The 23,360-nt window shown below is 36.1% G+C and overlaps 2 protein-coding genes across 4 annotated transcripts in view; both read left to right on the top strand.

Annotated features, from left to right (window-relative positions):
- The first annotated feature begins 13,069 nt into the window (after positions 1-13,069).
- LOC117335918 (uncharacterized protein F54H12.2-like) lies at positions 13,070-14,368 on the top strand. Its single transcript, XM_033896200.1, has one exon. It carries the CDS (start codon positions 13,070-13,072, stop codon positions 14,366-14,368), a length of 1,299 nt encoding a protein of 432 aa, XP_033752091.1.
- Positions 14,369-21,719: 7,351 nt separating this feature from the next.
- The window catches only part of LOC117336869 (1-phosphatidylinositol 4,5-bisphosphate phosphodiesterase eta-2-like), a 90,460-nt gene continuing 88,819 nt past the window's right edge, over positions 21,720-23,360 (top strand). Inside the window, exons 1-2 of one of the 3 annotated variants that reach the window (XM_033897603.1) lie at positions 21,785-21,916; positions 23,016-23,057. In XM_033897603.1, coding sequence (XP_033753494.1) covers position 23,057 — 1 coding nt within the window. In that variant the 5' untranslated portion in view covers positions 21,785-21,916; positions 23,016-23,056. Of the gene's footprint in view, positions 21,917-22,195; positions 22,317-23,015; positions 23,058-23,360 lie in introns of those variants that run through there. The other 2 variants (XM_033897601.1, XM_033897602.1) reach the window with 2 other exon arrangements.

The raw sequence follows: 23,360 nt of genomic DNA on the forward strand, positions 1-23,360 counted from the left end.
ATGAAGGGCTACCAAATTTGTTCAAATGAATGACCGTGACCTTCATTCAGGGTCACAGGGGTAAAATATGCTGAAATCTTTAAACAACGTCTTCTTAACCAATAGACCGAGGGACTTGATCTTAAGCTTGTAGCACGCTTGGGTAAATGGATATCAAGTTTGTTCAAACGAACGACCTTGACCTTCATTCAAGGTCACATTGGTCAAAAAGGCTAAAATCTTCAAATGACTTCTTCTAAATAACGAAGAGGTCCAGGGACTTGATATCATATTATATATTCAAATGAATGATCTTGACCTTCATTTAAGGTCAAATAGGCTAAAGTCGTCAAGCAATGTTTAGCAAAGAGGCCAATTGTATACTGCAATGAAAGAGTGAAAAAATATTGTCATGAATAAACCTAGCCTACACTGATATTTGAATAAAGTGGTTATCAGCATAGTATCTGCATAAATGACCTAAATCAACTTCAAAGTTGCTGAAGAGCCAGGTGAGCGATAAAGGCCCATTGGGCCTCTTGTATTATTTTGTCATTGCAGTATGACTCAAACAATGCCTCTATTATATTGTCATTGTAATATGACTCAAACAATAGTTTTATTATATTGTCAATATAGATGTAGCATAAATCAAACAATGGTTTTATTCTATTGTCATTGGAATATGACTCAAACAGTAATTTCATTACATGGTCATTGTTGTCCTTTGTCAATCACGCCCACTCTTTTAAAAATATCTGAAAAACTCAGCAGTAAGAATAAATCGATACCTGTAATGAAAAAACAACAACTTACCATAATGAACACACGTACACGTTGACTAGGGTGAATATATACGTTTGTGTTGGCTGTGCCAGACGTTGTTTCGGAGACCTTCATGCTACATGGAGTACATATTTTGTGGACAAGGTGATGATAGGTGAAGACTTGCTGCGACCCGGCAGGATCAGCCGATCGACAATTCCAGTTCTCTCCGTGAAGAGTCTAGTACGGAAGTGTTCCGCACGTGAACACCTCGTGATACCGTCTGTGTGAACACTCCAGACACATCTCCGAACTACTCTTACTTACATTCCATTAAAGAAGTTACTTTTTATCCAGAATGATTAAGGTTGTTTGGTGTTACTAACAGATATCACTATGTAAGAAAAGATTATTGGCTGTTGAATATATCGCTGGTCACAAGGATACGGAAAGTTGGGGATATCAAACAAAGCATATGAAATTACTTCTGATTTAGAAGTATTTGTAACATTATTGTTAAGTGACACGTGCTATAGATATCACGTGACATTTGTTATGTGTACATTAGTGAAATAAAACATGATGACTGTGTAATATTGATGAGTTATCGTGTAACATTGGTGAGTGATCGTGTAACATTGGTGAGTTATCGTGTAACATTGATGAGTGATCGTGTAACATTGATGAGTGATCGTGTAACATTGGTGAGTGATCGTGTAACATTGGTGATTGGTCGTGTAACATTGGTGAGTGATCGTGTAACATTGGTGAGTGATCGTGTAACATTGGTGAGTGATCGTGTAACATTGGTGAGTGATCGTGTAACATTGGTGAGTGATCGTATAACATTGGTGAGTGATCGTGTAACATTGGTGAGTGATCGTGTAACATTGGTGATTGGTCGTGTAACATTGGTGAGTGATCGTGTAACATTGGTGAGTTATCGTGTAACATTGGTGAGTTATCGTGTAACATTGATGAGATATCGTGTAACATTGGTGAGTGATCGTGTAACATTGGTGAGTGATCGTGTAACATTGGTGAGTGATCGTGTAACATTGGTGAGTGATCGTGTAACATTGGTGAGTGATCGTGTAACATTGGTGAGTGATCGTGTAACATTGGTGAGTGATCGTGTAACATTGGTGAGTGATCGTGTTATATTGGTGAGTGATCGTGTAACATTGGTGAGTGATCGTGTAACATTGGTGAGTGATCATGTAACATTGGTGAGTGATCGTGTAACATTGGTGAGTGATCATGTAACATTGGTGAGTGATCGTGTAACATTGGTGAGTTATCGTGTAACATTGGTGAGTTATCGTGTAACATTGATGAGATATCGTGTAACATTGGTGAGTGATCGTGTAACATTGGTGAGTGATCGTGTTATATTAGTGAGTGATCGTGTAACATTGGTGAGTGATCGTGTAACATTGGTGAGTGATCGTGTAACATTGGTGAGTGATCATGTAACATTGGTGAGTGATCGTGTAACATTGGTGAGTGATCATGTAACATTGGTGAGTGATCGTGTAACATTGATGAGTGATCGTGTAACATTGCTGAGTGATCGTGTAACATTGGTGAGTGGTCGTGTACTATTGGTGAGTGATCGTGTAACATTGGTGAGTGATCGTGTAACATTGGTGAGTGATCGTGTAACATTGGTGAGTGATCGTGTAACATTGGTGAGTGATTGTGTAACATTACTGAGTGATCGTGTAACATTGATGAGTGATCGTGTAACATTGATGAGTGATCGTGTTACATCGGTGAGTGATTTTGTAACATTGGTGAGTGATCGTGTAACATTGGTGAGTTATCGTGTAACATTGGTGATTGGTCGTGTAACATTGGTGAGTGATCGTGTAACATTGGTGAGTGATCGTGTTACATCGGTGAGTGATTTTGTAACATTGGTGAGTGATCGTGTAACATTGGTGAGTTATCGTGTAACATTGGTGAGTGATCGTGTAACATTGGTGAGTGATCGTGTAACATTGGAGAGTTATAGTGTAATATTGGTGAGTTATCGTGTAACATTGGGGAGTGATTTTGTAACATTGGTGAGTGATCGTGTAACATTGGTGAGTTATCGTGTAACATTGCTGAGTGATCGTGTAACATTGGTGAGTGATCGTGTAACATTGGGGAGTGATTTTGTAACATTGGTGAGTGATCGTGTAACATTGGTGAGTTATCGTGTTACATCGGTGAGTGATTTTGTAACATTGGTGAGTGATCGTGTAACATTGGTGAGTTATCGTGTAACATTGCTGAGTGATGGTGTAACATTGGTGAGTGATCATGTAACATTGGTGAGTGATCGTGTAACATTGGAGAGTTATAGTGTAATATTGGTGAGTTATCGTGTAACATTGGGGAGTGATCATGTAACATTGGTGAGTGATCGTGTAACATTGGTGAGTTATCGTGTAACATTGGTGAGTTATCGTGTAACATTGGAGAGTTATAGTGTAATATTGGTGAGTTATCGTGTAACATTGATGAATGATCGTGTAACATTGTTGAGTCAATATGTTACATTACTGAGCACGTTTTTATGTTACATTTTGTACGGGATACCCTTAATTTCTCGAAGGCAATACGTTCCCGTCTGAATCGGATGTTTCTGAAAATCAGTTTTATCTCACGCCATAATACAGTTCTATTTATATACAGAGCAGTTTATTGGTAATGGAATTGAGACACTGATCAATATCACTGTAATGCCACTACCAATGTTAACAGTAATATCAGGATGATAATGATGCCCAAATGTCCACTCTACCTGTTCCTTCTCAGAATTATAATAACCCCAGACATCCCGACCTTGACATACCGGGCACGTGAGTGGTAAAAGTGATCACGCTCAGGCCATGTATCAAGCATAGTGGGACTTCCCGTAAAACGCCTGATGCTATAAATAATTCAACCATAACAAACACTGTTGGCTGAAGCTGTATGCATGAGTGATCAATCATCTATCAATCAAACAATCGATCGATATCTTTATTTTTCAAATCAATTAATCAATGCATTACTCCATTAATTACACAATTCATCAATTACACGACTAATACATGTGCAAAAATATGCTTAAATTAAGAAAAAGTACAAATAATGTTATGGTTTATGGAGAGTTAGGTAGATAACCTCTCGATATTGAGATCAAATGTAGAATTATAACGTTTTGGCATAACCTGATAACCTCAAATAAACTTTCTAGCAATATTTATAGACTATTATACACTTTACATGAAACTGGGTTAATGTCATTTAGATGGATATCATATGTTAAAGATATTTTTTCCCAAACAGGGTTAAATTTTGTGTGGATGTACCAAACGACATGTTCGTTTTCAAAAGTTGAATTGAAGAGATAATTTAAAGATAGATTAAAGGATCAATTTATACAGAAATGGTTTGATGATATTACTAATTCATCAAAAGGACAAACATATTCTATATTTAAAACTCAATTTGGACAAGAAAAGTATTTATTAAATTTTAATGAAAAAGATAGAATAATTATGTGCAAATTTAGAACTTCAAATATTAATTTACCTATAGAATCAGGAAGATGGCTTGGTATACCCCGTAATGAAAGAATCTGTAATTTGTGTCAATCTGATATTGGAAATGAATTTCATTATTTATTTAAATGTGAATATGAATATGTGAAATTGTTGAGAGAAAAATATATACCAAAATACTACTACACCTATCCGAATTATGACAAAATGAAAGGAATGTTTCAAATATTTAATGTTAAAACTTATTTGAAAATTTGTAGATTTGTTGAGAAGTTAAGTAAATTAATTGCAAAGTAATATTTACTCCTTTACCAAACCATGCTCCTCAATTGTTATGTACTTATATTATACATGTATACATTTTCATGAATCTCATATATGTAAATCTCAGTACGCCATGTTGTAATATTATATAACATGTATGACCTCTTGTTACACACGTCAGTGTGTCAGAGTGAACCAATAAAACCTTGATTTTATGTATTGAGATGACGTTGAAACATTAAAATGGTAAAGTGATGTACATGTCGCTAAACAATTTCTATTGATGAAATGTATGTCTGAACAATGATTATATGAGTGCTTATACCTACATGTAATGACATTAGCGTCGAAATGTACAAGGAAATACGTATCGTATACAAAATATCGTAGATCTTTGCGGTAATTAGTGATATTTTGGGTCGAAATAAGAATTTTTCAGAACTCAATACCCGAAGAATTTTTGTTTATCTTCCGAGTAAAACTGCTTCATTAATGTAAAGATCATAACTTTTACTACTTGGGAAAATTACATATTTTCCTGTAAGTTAAATTTTTGACGATCTAAACTGATTCAAACGAATATTTAGCTGCTATTTTTTCCATATACAGTATTAATTGTGAGAAATAAAATTCTATAACGTTCCCGTGAATCGACCAGACTTACTGCTGATTAAATTATAAGTAATAAGTAAAAATTACAGAACTTGAGATCAGCAATAATGTACAGGTACATGTATATCAAAGACACTTACATGAATAAATGTAACTTAGTTAAAGGGACGTAGTCATAATGTACAGGTATATCCAGATACTTGGTTAAAGGGACGTAACTCGTGTAGTCTTTGCGCACTTTCTGATAAAACGTTTGAAAATAAGTTGATAGCGTATTGATAATAACAAAATATGTTAAACACACAGCAAATATATTCCAGATAATATGCATTATGACTGAGTTTTAATTTCTTTCTCTTTCTCATCAAAAAGGTTGGTGAAGGTTTAAAACACAGTTAATTGTCGCTGATTATAATCGCTTGAGAGATATCATGTTTCCTATGGCTTATGTTGGGCAACCTGCCAAATATTTAAAATGGCGCCATTTGGCGCCATTTTAAAAATTTGGCAGGGTGCCCAACATAAGCCATAGGAAACATGACTTCTCTCTCACTGTATTTCATTCTATTTTTAGCCCTTACATTCTATTTTTACCCCTTACATTCTATTTTTAGCCATTTCATTCTATGTTAAGCCTAATACTGACCATTTCTAATACTTACCTAGACTGACCATTTCTAAATACTTACCTTTTTACTTTGAGAATGCTTTTGCAGGAAGTCCAGGTGAGAAGTTTAGCTGAGAAGTCTTTGGTTGAGATGTCTGGATGATTACCAAAAAACATTGGAGCCCAATTCAACTGAGTTCTGATTTTTTAACAGAAACCCAAGCCAATAGACCCTGATGTTTTTTTTTTTTTTTTAAATATGTGTTAACCGCCAAACTTTCCAGAATGAGGCTGTGAAGAATTCAACATGGCAGCTTCCATGTGTTTACATTACCTCAGGATGTTTATGGGTTTTAACATTATAAAATATAGCAGGTAAGTTGTGTTTTTAATCTTTTTGATATGATCAAAGAATATTTATTTTAAATGTATGAGTATATTATAGAATGAAGCTGTTTTTATCATGATTTACGGAGATTGATTTGTTGGTGCTCAAGTTATTGACTCAGTGTTACGGAGGTCATTTTTTGCAGATTACAGTAGATTTAGATGGTTTGTATTGTAAAATGGAATCATCTCAGTTCAAAATAATCATTATGAATTGATGTCTTCATAACAGTAGTAAAATAAAGGTTTTGTTTTGTTGCTAGAACTAAAAATCATGGTAAAATGCTTTCACTTTCTATTCTCGGAACTTTCTAGACAGTGTGACGTCACATCCATAACTGTCTGAAGTTGTACGGAGGTCATTTTCCGTAAATTACAATATATTTAGATGGTTTTTATTGTAAAATGGAATCATGTCAGTTCAAAATAATCATTCTAAAACTGTGTCTTTTTAACATGGTGTTTTAACATGCTGATTTGCTGTTTTGACATGTTTATATGGTGTTTTTAGCATGTTAACATGCTGTTTTAAATTCATGATTTTGTCATTTTTGTTGTTTTTGTCATGTTTTGTCGTCATGTTTTGTCATGTTTTGTCATGTTTGTCATGATTTTGTCATGTTTGTCATGATTTTGTCATTTTTGTCATGTTTTGTCATGTTTTGTCATGATGTTGTCATTATTTGTCATGTTTTGTCATTATTTGTCATGTTTTGTCATGTTTTGTCATTATTTTGTCATGTTTTGTCATGATTTTGTCATTTTTGTCATGTTTTGTCATTATTTTGTCATTTTTGTCATGATTTTGTCATTATTTGTCATGTTTTGTCATGATTTTGTCATGATTTTGTCATGTTTGTCATGTTTTGTCATGTTTGTCATTATTTTGTCATGATTTTGTCATGTTTTGTCATGATGTTGTCATTATTTGTCATGATGTTGTCATTATTTGTCATGTTTTGTCATTATTTGTCATGATTTGTCATGATTTTGTCATTTTTGTCATGATGTTGTCATTATTTGTCATGATTTGTCATTATTTGTCATGTTTTGTCATGATTTTGTCATGATGTTGTCATTATTTGTCATTATTTGTCATGTTTTGTCATGATTTTGTCATGTTTTGTCATGATGTTTTGTCATGATTTGTCATGATTTTGTCATTTTTGTCATGATTTTGTCATTATTTTGTCATGATGTTGTCATTATTTGTCATGTTTTGTCATGATTTTGTCATGTTTGTCATGTTTTGTCATGTTTGTCATTATTTTGTCATTATTTGTCATGATTTTGTCATTTTTGTCATGATTTTGTCATTATTTGTCATGTTTTGTCATGATTTTGTCATTTTTGTCATGATTTTGTCATGTTTTGTCATGTTTTGTCATGTTTGTCATGATTTTGTCATTTTTGTCATGTTTTGTCATTATTTGTCATGATGTTGTCATTATTTGTCATTATTTGTCATGTTTTGTCATGATTTTGTCATGTTTGTCATGATGTTGTCATGATTTTGTCATTTTTGTCATGATTTTGTCATTATCCTTCAGAGAGGCCTGACATTCTTCCATTACAGTTGTCTTGGAGATTGGAATCAATTCAATATAATTCTGATTGAAATGCAAGAATTCACATGACCCTGACGTTTTGAAAGGTGAAGTGAAGTCAAATCTATTTTTGGAATAAAGAAAACAGTTGCCAACGAGTGTATAAAAGGAATCATCGTACGGGAAACATGTATCATTTCTATGATGTTGTCAACTTCAGCATACACCATGTTAAAAATCATTCGGTCGCCAATCAAATTTTACCTGAGGTGGAAACTGAGAAAAAGCAAAAGCTGGATAACATTGATAATGTGCATCAAAACAAAAAATGATTATTGGGAAGTGATAAATGATGTAGACCGTACATGTTTACGTGGAAAATTAGTTTGTGAAATATTTACCAAAGATTTATGTGAAGTGCAAAGAACCGATTCATTTCTTAAACAATTTGAACTGTTAGCAGCACATGAAAAGGTATAAAAGGAGTTGCAATGAATATATGAATAAGGAAAAATGTTGTCAAAAAAGCAGAAAGATGTTCTGAAGAAGATATGGTATGATCCAAAACATGTGTTGGGATTCACTGGCCCCAAGAGGTTGTATGAGGGTATAAAAAAGAAAGGCAAACTGAAGATAAGTCTATCACAGGTCACTGCTTGGTTGCAGAATCAAGATCCTTATAGTGTAAGAAGACAAGTTAGACACAAAACACCAAAAGTCAAAACTCCTTTGGTCAGTGTGGATTACATGTGGGATGCTGATTTAGCAGATGTCTCCAATATCAAAGACTATAATGACGGCATCACGTTCTTACTGGTTGTTGTGGATCATTTTTCACGGTATGCTTGGGTACTCCCCCTTAAAAACAAGAAGGCTACCACAGTGTTGGAGGCTTTCAAAAAAATATTTGCAGAACGTCAGCCCATCATCGTCAGATCAGATCATGGAAAAGAATTCTTAAACAACGCATTTCAAAAGCATTGCAAAGCCATTGGGGTCACACACATTGCAAGTCACAGTGCTCATAAAGCTGCATTTGCTGAATCATTTATAGGGAAGTTGAAAAATATTTTGTACAGATACTTGCATTCCAATCAAACGTTTACCTTTGTCGATGTGTTACCTGACATCATTAGAAATTACAACAGTAGAACACACTCTGGTCTGTATGGATTTGCACCCAAGGATGTAGACAATGACACACAAAACATCATCTTTTCGAAAAGAGACCATGAACCTCCCAAGAAAAAGATGCCACACAAATTCAAAAAAGGAGATCAAGTGAGGCTGAGTTACAAAGTCCGTGAATTCCGTCGGGGGTGGCATCAGAAATGGACAGATGAACTATTCATAGTCTCTCACAGATATTACAGAGGAAGTGTTCCGGTTTATAAAGTCAAAGATATGATGGGTGAACAGATAGAAGGGGTTTTCTACGCTCAAGAATTACAAAAGGTCTACAAATCAAAAGAAACGAAGTGGAAAATAGAAGAAGTCTTAAAAGTTAAGAGAGTCAAAGGAAAGAAATTAGCGTTGATTAGATGGTTAGGATGGCCAAAAAAATTTGATTCCTGGATAGATTATGATGACATTGAAGTGCCCACAAAAACTATAAATAAGCTGAAAAAAACACCAAAATAAAGAAAACCATGGCTTACGTGTGTCAATTTTGTTCAAAAATGTACACGTTGAAAAACTCTCTGGATCAACATATCAGAAGAAAACATTTCAAAGATCTACGTGAAATACCGTGCTCATCATCTGGCAAAATTACCTCTCGGGAGGAATTTGATATAGTTAATGTACCTGAACACATGTTACCCCCAGTACCTAGAGGACATTTCTTGCCCTGGAAACATCCCTTTACCTGTATGATAGCAGGTCCCACAGGAAGTGGAAAAACAACGTTTGTGAAGAGGTTTATAGACAACATTCAACAGATGATGACTCCCATACCGGATAAAATCCTGTGGTGTTATGGAGAATATCAAACGATCTATGGTTTCATTGACAAAGTAGAGTTTCATGAAGGTTTACCTGATCTAATGGAACTAGACACGTCTGTGAATAATTTGATAGTGATAGATGATTTGATGTCTGAAGTTAACTCTGACGTGACGTCATTATTCACCAAGAAGAGTCATCATTGCAACATCAGCGTCATGTATATAGTTCAGAATTTATTTTGTCAGAGTAAAAAACATAGAGACATCAGTTTGAATACTCATTACATTGTTTTGATGAAAAATCCTAGAGATTCGTCACAGGTCAGGTGTTTGTCTCAGCAGATGTTTCCCGGTAAAACTTTACTGATGGAAGCCTACAAGGATGCTACTCTTCATCCTCATGGATATCTGTTGGTAGATTTGAAACAAAACACTCCTTCAGATCTCAGATTACGTACATGTGTATTTCCTGGAGAGTATCAGTTTGTGTATGTCCCCTAAAAACGTATATATATATGCTTCATGGACGGTAGATGTTGTTTGACGAAGATGTCTTCATATCTGGAGAAACATTGTAAAGACTTGGAGTATTTTTGCCAAGCCGAACCTTCTATACGCAAAGCCATCCTGGAAAAGGCCAGTAAAAGTTTCATATACTGTTTATGTGAGTGCATACAAAACATTCTACAGGGTCGTTTGCCTTTGACACCAAAGCAAAAGAAACGATTGTCCCGTCACAAACAAAAGTGTAGACAATTATTGAAATCTCCGTTCAAAACTAAAAAACGTATCATTCAACAAGGAGGATTTTTACCTGCCATCACATCCATCTTACTACCCTTGGCAACACAAGTCCTGTCCGGTCTATTTAAAAGATGAAAAAAAAGATACTGGACGTACAAGGTCCCGTCACCAACTTCAGACCTAAGCCTCCTGTAGACTCTTTCGTGAAATCCCTTCACCAAATTGAGGGGGAAATGGCAAGTACTTTGCAACGTGAAGATCTTCCACTTGACGAAAAAATGACTTTGTATGATCAGGATTTAAGAAAATACCTTTCTAGACATCAACAATACAAACAGGATGGTTTAACACCCAAGGTAGTCACTACCCTCGAAAATTTTCCCAAAGAAGACCTCACACGTAAACTTGTTTTGCAGAGTGTACCAAAAACTGCTCAATCTAAGACAGAAATGTTGATGGATAGATTAAAACAGGTAGTTCAGTGGAACGACAAAGGAGAATTTGGATATAAAGGTGCCCCGGTGATTTCAGGTTCTAATCTAGTGGATTTAGTGGGCAACGCTACACGTCAAAGGTCTCTGAAACACGTCAATCCTCAGGGGATGAATACCTTTCTAACAGCTTTAAGGGATCTGAATGTCCCTCAGAGCTGGATAAGTAATAAAGAATATTTGGATAAAATGCAAACTGTTGCCTCTACTCCTTTACCAACGATAAGAGAGACTATACCATCTGGAGAAATGTCTTTGGCTAGACCTCCAGCCACTCTTACATCTATGATGCCATCTCCAGTGACCCCATTGGCTACATCTCAATCTACTCATACACCATCTCATGTTACCCCTTTGGCTACATATCAAGATTTTCATACACCGATACCATCTGGAGCTACCCCTTTGACTACATCTGAGAACACCCTCCTATCTCCAACACAAATGGATTGGAAGGAATACAGTGATGAGAGTGGCTACAACACTTTTTCTACACCCACTTCACGATCAACGTTACCTAGAAAACCGGTTTCAGACATGCTAAAGAAATGGAAAAAATTTAAGCCTACAGATTAGAGCCCGGAAAAAGTATAAAAGTCATCGAAACACTCCAGTCAAATCATAATAAAATGACTGACAATACCAGTGTAACCTCTAAGTTGTGGTTGTTGTTTGGTACCAAACTGCCAAGAGAAGAAATTGTTTTCTTTTGTCAAGTGTGCATCATCTATATCATCATCTGCTGTAGCATCTATCATCTGAGCATAGGTCATCCACTAGAGTCTCTGTGGGTTTCTTTGTTGAGCAGTGGTATTGGCTATCTAATACCTAGTCCTACTCTGAAAAAGAAAGATGTTTTACATAACCCTTCCTAGTAATAGTTCAATGGAGTACTTTCAAGACAATACATTAACAACTTACAAGACACGTTTGCCCCAACCTCTAGATCTCAAAGGTTCTTGGGAGATGGGTCTAGCTGAAATTCAATATCCTCACTCTTGGTTCAACGTACGTGAAGGTGAATTGTGGTTGGAGATGATCGTTGGTGGCAGTGACAATGTTGCTAATGTTGAATTTGATCCCGGAGCTGCATTAAAACTTTACGTTAAACCAGGTTATTATCCCAATGTGCTCAATGTTTTAGAATACATATGGGGGGCCAAAACAATGGTATCACATGGAGATATGTTCAAGATTTCTACCGATGAAATTGATCAGAGGGTAACTTTGACTATATCTACTGGCTTACGTTTAAATCTCAGTCCTATGCTGACAAAATTATTAGGATTTGAGTATTCACGGTTTTCTGAAGGAAAACACACTGGCAGGAACATGGCTGACGTTCGTCAAGGTTTCTATTCCATTTATGTCTACTGTCCTTTGGTTGAACCACAGATGGTGGGTGATTCCAGGGTTCCACTTGTCAGAATAGTTCCAATTGAGGATATGCCAGGACATGTCATCAGTAAAGAATTCCAACCAATTCATTATGTACCGTTACAACAACGTCAATTTCAAGAAATAGAAATAATGTTGAGAGACGATACAGGCAAACCCATTCCATTTGAGAGAGGAAAAGTTGTCGTCACCTTACATTTTAAGAGGCATTCTTTAGGTTCAATTTATCAGAACTAATAGGTCTATATAAGAAAGTATTATTAGGCTCAAACTGAAGAAAAGCAATCGATATGAAAGCTGCTCACCAATGTAATAGAAACCTATTTGATAGGTATTACTTGAATCAAGCTGGGGGAGGTGGTAGTGGAAATGTCTTCAGAGGAACGAGAATGCAGAGAGGTCATGGTATAGGAGGTCTGTTTAGAGGTTTATTCAAAACCATTAAGCCTTTACTTCATTCTGGAATGAAGAGCATCGCTCCAATTGTGAAGAAAGGAGTGAGACTTGTAGGAAAACAAGCAATTGATTCTGGCATGAAATTGACTAGTGATTTGCTAAAGGGGGAAAACATCAAAAATGCTGCAAGAAAACGTGCCATCGAAGCTAGAGATCAGCTTAAGCGTAAAGCTTTGCAAGACCTAAGGCCACCTGGAAGGAGAAAAAGGAAAAGAAAACAATCATCCAATCAGCATAGAGCAAAAGATATCTTTGATGCATGATTCCCCCCCCCCCCCCAAAAAAAGGCATATATATACGTGTGTGTGTAGTTTATACAGAGTGGCGTTGAAAGATGTCTTTAGTTCATCAGAACTCCTGTGAATGTGTCCAGTCAGAATTAGATTTATTCGATACACCACCCACTCAAACCAGTGTAGAAGATGGATACTGGCATCAAATTGGAACGGTCACATCTGTCAATGATGGTGGCCCTTATGTCTTTGACGTATCAGGAGCTGGAGATGATTACTTGGATCTAGCAAATACTTCCCTCTACGTGAAAGCACAGATCCTCAATAATGATAGCACCAACCTTACCGATGAGAACGTTGCACCTGTTAATCTTTGGTTACATTCACTCTTCGGGGATGTCAGCGTCTGTCTCAATGAAAAACTAGTCTCGTCACCCAACAATATGTATCCATTCAGAGCTTACCTGGAAACGCTACTCAGCTATGGTCCTGCAGCCAAAGAATCTCAGTTGACCAGTGGAATGTGGTATAAGGATACAGCTGCGCAAATGGACACTGCAGGAAACGATAATCATGGCTACATCAAGAGGAAATTGTCAACAGCAACCAGTAGATCTGTGGAAATGATGGGAAGACTCCATTCTGACCTATTTGCCCAGGAAAGATATCTTGTCAATAATGTGAACATGAAAATAACGTTAACCAGAAGTAAAGATGTTTTCTGTTTGATGGGAGAAGACAAAGAATTCAAAGTTGTCATCAAGGACATCTATCTAAACGTGAGAAAAGTTAGACTGAGTCCATCGGTGAGACTGGCCCATGCAAAAGCCCTGGAAATATCACCTGCCAAATACCCAATCAGAAGAATTGCAATGAAAGTATTTTCTGTTCCAAGAGGAAATCACAATTTTGTAAAGGATAATCTGTTTCTAGGACAAATGCCTAAGAGATTGGTCATCGGATGTGTGGACAGTGATGCCTATAGTGGACTCATCACCAAGAATCCTTTTCATTTTAAAGATTTTGATATTAATTTTGTTGTCCTGAACGTGGATGGCAAACAAGTCCCCACCAAGCCTTTGCAGCCAAATTTCACTCAGAAACATTACGTAAGAAGCTACATGGGTCTGTTTAACACTACCGGCAAAACGTTTCGTGACGAGGGTAATAACATCTCAAAGGATGAATATGGCACTGGTTTTACCCTGTTTGGATTTGATCTGACACCTGACCTTTCAGAAGTGGGCACATTTCATCTTATAAAAAAGGGAAACTTGTCTTTGGAAGTGCATTTCGGAACAGCCCTACCCAATACCATCAACGTTGTGGTGTATGCTGAATTTGACAATATCATAGAAATAGATCGTAACAGACAAATTCTTTTTGATTATAGTGCATGATGAATACTTTAGAAATAGAACTGATCCTACAAGCCGTTTCTCCTCATTTTGCAGGGGTGTATGCTAGAAATACATTACCTTCATGTCCTTTAAGTGTTCCTAGTTTCATGGTTTGTAATACTGACCCAGATAATAAACAAGGGCAACATTGGATTGCTATGTATATAGATGAAAAAAGACGTGGAGAATATTATGATCCTTATGGATTGTCTCCCTTTCATTTAGATTTTATCAATTTCTTAAACCGGCAATGTAAAACATGGATTTATAATCCCGTTGCAGTACAGCATTTGAACTCTCTAGTGTGTGGTCAACATTGTATATATTACTTGGTTCACCGAGAGATGGGAATGACCATGAATGACATCACCGAATATCTTCAATCAGAATGGCATGCCAATACTTACATTGTAGATGATTTCGTTCATCATCTTGAACGTTACTTGTTATAATAGTAATGAGTATACATTGTTATTAATTGCAGGTTTTGTGTAATGACTGTATGTATTGCAATCCATATCTTATAAAAATATTGATTGTTTAATTAAGAAATCATTGTTTGTATATACGTTTGTGAATATAATAAAAGAAAAAAAAACAAAGTATGAATTACGTTATTTTTTTCAATTATAATTATATTGAATTGATTCCAATCTCCAAGAAAGCTGTAACTGAAGAATGTCTGTCCTCTCAGAAAATTAATGATAGAATCATGACAAAAATGACAAAATCATGACAACATCATGACAAATAATGACAAAATCATGACAAAACATGACAAATAATGACAAATAATGACAACATCATGACAAATAATGACAAAACATGACAAAAATGACAAACATGACAAAACATGACAAAACATGACAAAATCATGACAAAAATGACAAAATCATGACAAAACATGACAAATAATGACAAAATCATGACAAAAATGACAAAATCATGACAAAACATGACAAAATAATGACAAACATGACAAAACATGACAAACATGACAAAATCATGACAAATAATGACAAATAATGACAACATCATGACAAAATAATGACAAAATCATGACAAAACATGACAAAATCATGACAAATAATGACAAATAATGACAACATCATGACAAAACATGACAAAATCATGACAACATCATGACAAACATGACAAAATCATGACAAAAATGACAAAATCATGACAAAACATGACAAATAATGACAAATAATGACAAAATAATGACAAACATGACAAAACATGACAAACATGACAAAACATGACAAAATCATGACAAAACATGACAAAATCATGACAAAATCATGACAAAACATGACAAAACATGAACAAATCATGACAAAAATGACAAAATCATGACAAAATCATGACAAAACATGACAAAATAATGACAAAATCATGACAAAACATGACAATTAATGACAAAATCATGACAAAATCATGACAAAATAATGACAAAACATGACAAATAATGACAAAACATGACAAATAATGACAACATCATGACAAAACATGACAAAACATGACAAAAATGACAAAATCATGACAAACATGACAAAACATGACAAAACATGACAAAAACAACAAAAATGACAAAATCATGAATTTAAAACAGCATGTTAACATGCTAAAAACACCATATAAACATGTCAAAACAGCAAATCAGCATGTTAAAACAACATGTTAGCATGTTAAAACACCATGTTAAAAAGACACAGTTTTAGAATGATTATTTTGAACTGACATGATTCCATTTTACAATAAAAACCATCTAAATATATTGTAATTTACGGAAAATGACCTCCGTACAACTTCAGACAGTTATGGATGTGACGTCACACTGTCTAGAAAGTTCCGAGAATAGAAAGTGAAAGCATTTTACCATGATTTTTAGTTCTAGCAACAAAACAAAACCTTTATTTTACTACTGTTATGAAGACATCAACTCAGAATGATTATTTTGAACTGACATGATTCCATTTTACAATACAAACTATCTAAATCTATTGTAATTTACGGAAAATGACCTCCGTACAACTCAAGACAGTTATGGCTGTGACGTCACACTGTCTAGAAAGTTCCGAGAATAGAAAGTGAAAGCATTTTACCATGGTAGTATTCTAGCAACAAAACAAAACCTTTATTTTACTACTGTTATGAAGACATCAATTCATAATGATTATTTTGAACTGAGATGATTCCATTTTACAATACAAACCATCTAAATCTACTGTAATCTGCAAAAAATGACCTCCGTAACACTGAGTCAATAACTTGAGCACCAACAAATCAATCTCCGTAAATCATGATAAAAACAGCTTCATTCTATAATATACTCATACATTTAAAATAAATATTCTTTGATCATATCAAAAAGATTAAAAACACAACTTACCTGCTATATTTTATAATGTTAAAACCCATAAACATCCTGAGGTAATGTAAACACATGGAAGCTGCCATGTTGAATTCTTCACAGCCTCATTCTGGAAAGTTTGGCGGTTAACACATATTTAAAAAAAAAAAAAAAAACATCAGGGTCTATTGGCTTGGGTTTCTGTTAAAAAATCAGAACTCAGTTGAATTGGGCTCCAATGTTTTTTGGTAATCATCCAGACATCTCAACCAAAGACTTCTCAGCTAAACTTCTCACCTGGACTTCCTGCAAAAGCATTCTCAAAGTAAAAAGGTAAGTATTTAGAAATGGTCAGTCTAGGTAAGTATTAGAAATGGTCAGTATTAGGCTTAACATAGAATGAAATGGCTAAAAATAGAATGTAAGGGGTAAAAATAGAATGTAAGGGCTAAAAATAGAATGAAATACAGTGAGAGAGAAGTCATGTTTCCTATGGCTTATGTTGGGCACACTGCCAAATATTTAAAATGGCGCCATTTGGCGCCATTTTAAAAATTTGGCAGGTTGCCCAACATAAGCCATAGAAACATGATATCTCTCAAGCGATTATAATCAGCGACAATTAACTGTGTTTTAAACCTTCACCAACCTTTTTGATGAGAAAGAGAAAGAAATTAAAACTCAGTCATAATGCATATTATCTGGAATATATTTGCTGTGTGTTTAACATATTTTGTTATTATCAATACGCTATCAACTTATTTTCAAACACTTTATCAGAAACTGCGCAAAGAACATACGAGTTACGTCCCTTTAACCAAGTATCTGGATATACCTGTACATTATGACTACGTCCCTTTAACTAAGTTACATTTATTCATGTAAGTGTCTTTGATATACATGTACCTGTACATTATTGCTGATCTCAAGTTCTGTAATTTTTACTTATTACTTATAATTTAATCAGCAGTAAGTCTGGTCGATTCACGGGAACGTTATAGAATTTTATTTCTCACAATTAATACTGTATATGGAAAAAATAGCAGCTAAATATTCGTTTGAATCAGTTTAGATCGTCAAAAATCTAACTTACAGGAAAATATGTAATTTTCCCAAGTAGTAAACACTGCCAAATATTTAAAATGGCGCCATTTGGCGCCATTTTAAAAATTTGGCAGGTTGCCCAACATAAGCCATAGAAACATTATATCTCTCTCGCTTTTTCATATTTTGTTCGCAATTGTCAGGAATGTACAAAGTCGTGTATTGGAATCTGATATTATTTTCTTCTTGTCATCGTACAAAGTCATGTATTGGAATCTGATATTATTTCCTTCTTGTCATCGTACAAAGTCATGTATTGGAATCTGATATTATTTCCTTCTTGTCATCGTACAAAGTCGCGATTGGAATCTGATATTATTTTCTTCTTGTCATCGTACAAAGTCATGTATTGTTCTGACCTATTATGGATTTGTGTGTGTGAGGACCTGGCCTTCAAAAAGGAAGCATGATATTAAGAATATATATATATATATATATAGCTTTCAAAACCTAGAACAAGAGTTGAGTATGTGGAAATCGGCTGAAAAAAGGTTTTCTGATGGTCATATATACCGCGTAAACCAAGATCTAGGAAGCACTTCCGCCTAATCAAGACCTAGGAAGCACTTCCGTCTAATCAGGATCTAAGAAGCACTTCCGTCTAATCAAGATCTGAGAAGCACTTCCGTCTAATCAAGATCTGAGAAGCACTTCCGTCTAATCAAGATCTAGGAAGCACTTCCGCCTAATCAGGATTTAGGAAGCACTTCCGTCTAATCAAGATCTAAGTAGCACTTCCGTCTAATCAAGATCTAGGAAGCCCTTCCGCCTAATCAGGATTTAGGAAGCACTTCCGTCTAATCAAGATCTAAGAAGCACTTCCGTCTAATCAAGATCTAGGAAGCACTTCCGCCTAATCAGGATTTAGGAAGCACTTCCGTCTAATCAAGATCTAGGAAGCACTTCCGCCTAATCAAGATCTAGGAAGCACTTCCGCCTAATCAAGATCTAGGAAGCACTTCCGCCTAATCAAGATCTAAGAAGCACTTCCGTCTAATCAAGATCTGGGAAGCACTTCCGCCTAATCAAGATGTAGGAAGCACTTCCGTCTAATCAAGATCTAGGAAGCAATTCCGTCTAATCAAGATCTAGGAAGCACTTCCGTCTAATCAAGATCTAGGAAGCACTTCCGCCTAATCAAGATCTAGGAAGCACTTCCGCCTAATCAAGATCTAGGAAGCACTTCCACCTAATCAAGATCTAGGAAGCACTTCCACCTAATCAAGATCTAGGAAGCACTTCCGTCAAATCAAGATCTAGGAAGCACTTCCGCCTAATCAAGATCTAGGAAGCACTTCCGTCTAATCAAGATCTAGGAAGCACTTCCACCTAATCAAGATCTAGGAAGCACTTCCGCCTAATCAAGATCTAGGAAGCACTTCCGTCTAATCAAGATCTAGGAAGCACTTCCGTCTAATCAAGATCTAGGAAGGCTTTCCGTCTAATCAAGATCTAGGAAGCACTTCCGTCTAATCAAGATCTAGGAAGCACTTCCGCCTAATCAAGATCTAGGAAGCACTTCCGTCTAATCAAGATCTAGGAAGCACTTCCGTCTAATCAAGATCTAGGAAGGCTTTCCGTCTAATCAAGATCTAGGAAGCACTTCCGCCTAATCAAGATCTAGGAAGCACTTCCGCCTAATCAAGATCTAGGAAGCACTTCCACCTAATCAAGATCTAGGAAGCACTTCCACCTAATCAAGATCTAGGAAGCACTTCCGTCAAATCAAGATCTAGGAAGCACTTCCGCCTAATCAAGATCTAGGAAGCACTTCCGTCTAATCAAGATCTAGGAAGCACTTCCACCTAATCAAGATCTAGGAAGCACTTCCGCCTAATCAAGATCTAGGAAGCACTTCCGTCTAATCAAGATCTAGGAAGCACTTCCGTCTAATCAAGATCTAGGAAGGCTTTCCGTCTAATCAAGATCTAGGAAGCACTTCCGTCTAATCAAGATCTAGGAAGCACTTCCGCCTAATCAAGATCTAGGAAGCACTTCCGTCTAATCAAGATCTAGGAAGCACTTCCGTCTAATCAAGATCTAGGAAGGCTTTCCGTCTAATCAAGATCTAGGAAGGCTTTCCGTCTAATCAAGATCTAGGAAGCACTTCCGTCTAATCAAGATCTAGGAAGCACTTCCGCCTAATCAAGATCTAGGAAGCACTTCCGCCTAATCAAGATCTAGGAAGCACTTCCGCCTAATCAAGATCTGGGAAGCACTTCCGTCTTAACCAAGAGTAATCGACAGAGTGAGGTTATTGTGGTAAAAATGAAGCCATCATATTAACATGACTAGTTTATGTTTACGTTTATATTTTAGATCCTTGTTAAACTCTAATAAAACAAGCATTGGTGTTTTATAGCATTCATTCACGAGACTATACCAAATCTATTATAGAACATTCGATATTTTATTGATTGATTGATTTAAACACATTTTTTGTCATAAATTAAAGGAAATAGGATTGAGTCCTAGTCCAAATGATTAAAAAGCTCAACATTTGGCAAAAGAAGTGAAAGTCATCAATTAGATATTTACGAACTTTGTTGTCCGAAGATTCAAAAACAGGTACAGAAGAAAATAATTTGATACATTATCAAATCTGTTGCTGGTTTTTATAAACATGAGCACATTTCTGAGTATAATTATGTTTTTATCTAAGGGCAGATGTTCATTTCCATAGAAAAGTAACTCTAAGTTAATAACTGCGCTTATATTTTGGAGACTAAGAAAAAGTAAACGCCCCTGGCTATAATCGCCTTCTAAATGTGAACTTTCTGTTGAAACATACCAGTCTACGTGTGTTTCCGTAAGGCAAATAACATCATATTCCCCAGCCAAAACCTCTATATATTCCGTTTTATTTCTAACACTTCTTTCATTTTAAAGGAAAATAGATAATCACTTTGGACTGGGATTTGATTCGATATCCGTATCGGTTAGTATTATAAACAAGATTATCAAAATAAATTCAATATCAAGAAAATATACGTTTAACGACAGAACTAATGCATGGACAGGCTTTTATAAGTTGCCTTATCCTTTGTCTCTACAAAATGTGTTTTGGAAATAAATATGTTAAGTAAATGGACATGTACTATAAATCTCCTTAAAAAGTAAAGAAAAGTGAAGAAAAAAGGAAAGTTTCGCTCCACACAACTTATGAGGATGATCGTGAGTATATTACATGTAGCTTCACGGAGCAACAGAAGAAGACTATCGTGAACTTTTCTCTCAGTGACAGAACTAAAATGTAGCATGCCAGTTTTTTGTTTGCGAGGCTGATATTTAAGTTGACGTGGAAATTATTCTCTAATTCTCTGACAACTTAGTTTGTTCATCACCATGTCTGTATACGTGGGAACGACAAAACACATACAGTAACTACATAATATCATATTTCTATGTTCCCCACTTATCGGTGCGATAAATTCATTTATCAACCAATTTAAATAAAACCTGAGTTATCGCCAGCATGGGGTCGGACTACCTTGTATCCCTAGCGGAGTAGATCTGGGTTATCACGGCTACGTTCTCAGTCAGTTACATACATGTACTATACAGCACCACCCACAGGAAATACGTATATCTGGTTATCAACATAAGGCTAGACATGTCCCTGTGACCCACCCTAGGCCTGCCAATATCTTTGTAAATACCACATTGGGCAGGATCCTCTGGCCTTTGAACTGCGGGATGCCCTGGATTCAATAGAAACGACCTTAATATTTATTATTTTGACAAACAGGATAATGCATGTATTTTAGATGCCATTTACTCTACACTGACAAGTAATACCACACTCTTTAGGACTATACCACACTCGACATCCAGTACACTATCATGAGAGACCCCTCCAGATGGGAAGCGTAAGGGGAGGTTTTCGGGTCACCAGTCACACGAATGCTGAAGTCACTGAACCGTAACAGATTTACTCGGTTGAGTGATCACTCACTCAGGAACGACGAGACTGCGAGGCCAATGTTGTGTATTTTGTGTGGATCTCGAAGACACGACTGATTATAAGGCATTCTCAAGTGAATATTTCAATATGGATCGGTACCGCAGCAAAAGTACGAGAGTGACAAGTAAGTAAACAAACATTTAGTCGGGCAGGTAAAAATTTCTCAGGTAAACCGAGACTGATCGCATTCTATAGCGGTCCCTGGTTCTTGAGGAACGGGTCTCTCTCTGTCAGTACATAAATACAACAGGGGGCCTCCTACTCTACAAATGAAACTAGCTGATTTGTCATATTTTTATCGTTTATATAAATAGCATAGCATATTGTTATACTCTTAAACAAACACCCGACTATACCTGGGTTAAGTTGGTCGTTAAATAGACAGGGGGATACACACGTGTACGTACGGGTGAGAACAGGCACTCGTTATGTGTGGGAAGTCGGGACATTACTTGGACGGTTAGTAATGAGAAGCTGATGTAGAATATCTCCCTGGATTTCTGATATACCGTCTGACCCTACAAGTAAGTTTACCGTAGTTACCAGCAGTCACGCCTGTTACATGTTGGCGATGGTTCGTTTTGTTACAGCCGATCCGCGACCACGGAGAGACACAGGGACTTGACACGTTCCTATGACCCAAGAATAAAAACATTAACCCCAGAGTCTGACCCCAAAGTCCAGATCACTAGAATAAGTGGTCTAATCGTTAGCTCTGGTGTTAATAATTTTTGGGTCATAGGAACATGTCAAAACCCTGTGTTTCAGGGCTAAGTTTACCGTAATTACCAGTATAATTACACCCAGTCTCTATTACTACAGTGGCACATCGTCCACCAGGAGATGTAATAATGTATCAAGTATTAATTACCATAGTAACTAGTACATGATCATGCACCTTCCAACAGGTGTCCGCAGATAGAATGGCTGGGGTGGCCAGGTGTCGGCAGATAAATTGGCCGGGGTGACCCTGTGATAGTTTATTGTGCTACCCTCTAGAGATACACGTACATCTCATCATTGTATGCTTATCACCATACTTCACACACATGGCAGAAGTCATCTGATACTACAGATATGTCCCACTCTGTACAGTACTATGTCATATATATATATACATGTCCCCCATATCTTTAACTAGCTATATATATAGTGTGTTTTTTTTTCTTCATTTCTATACCGACTACATTAAATTATAAACATGGTTGAACTTTTTATTACAGAATAATTGTCAGCATCAGAAACTTATACCAAAACTGGCAAAAGTGAGTTTGGTTGTTATACGAGTGTAAATTTAAAGCATTTGTTTTTAACTCACCTGCTTGACTTACATGCCGTGGTGGCAGCATTCGTCGTCTGTCCATCATCTGTCCATCATCTGTTCGTCGTCTGTCCATCATTAACATTTCCCTTTAAAAGACTTCTTCTCAATAACCAAGAGGCCCACAGTCATGATATGGACAATATATTTGTTCAAATGAATGACCTCAAATGTACTAAAATCTTTGATCTTTTGTTGCTAACTCCCATTGTTATTAGTCCCCTACAGGTGAAATCAGGGGGATCTA

Source organism: Pecten maximus, chromosome 10, assembly GCF_902652985.1.
Source record: "Pecten maximus chromosome 10, xPecMax1.1, whole genome shotgun sequence".
NCBI lineage: Eukaryota > Metazoa > Mollusca > Bivalvia > Pectinida > Pectinidae > Pecten > Pecten maximus.

Bases quoted from the DNA above. Each gene is read 5' to 3' on its own strand.
- LOC117335918 (XM_033896200.1), top strand. From the start codon at position 13,070: ATGTCTTTAGTTCATCAGAACTCCTGTGAATGTGTCCAGTCAGAATTA.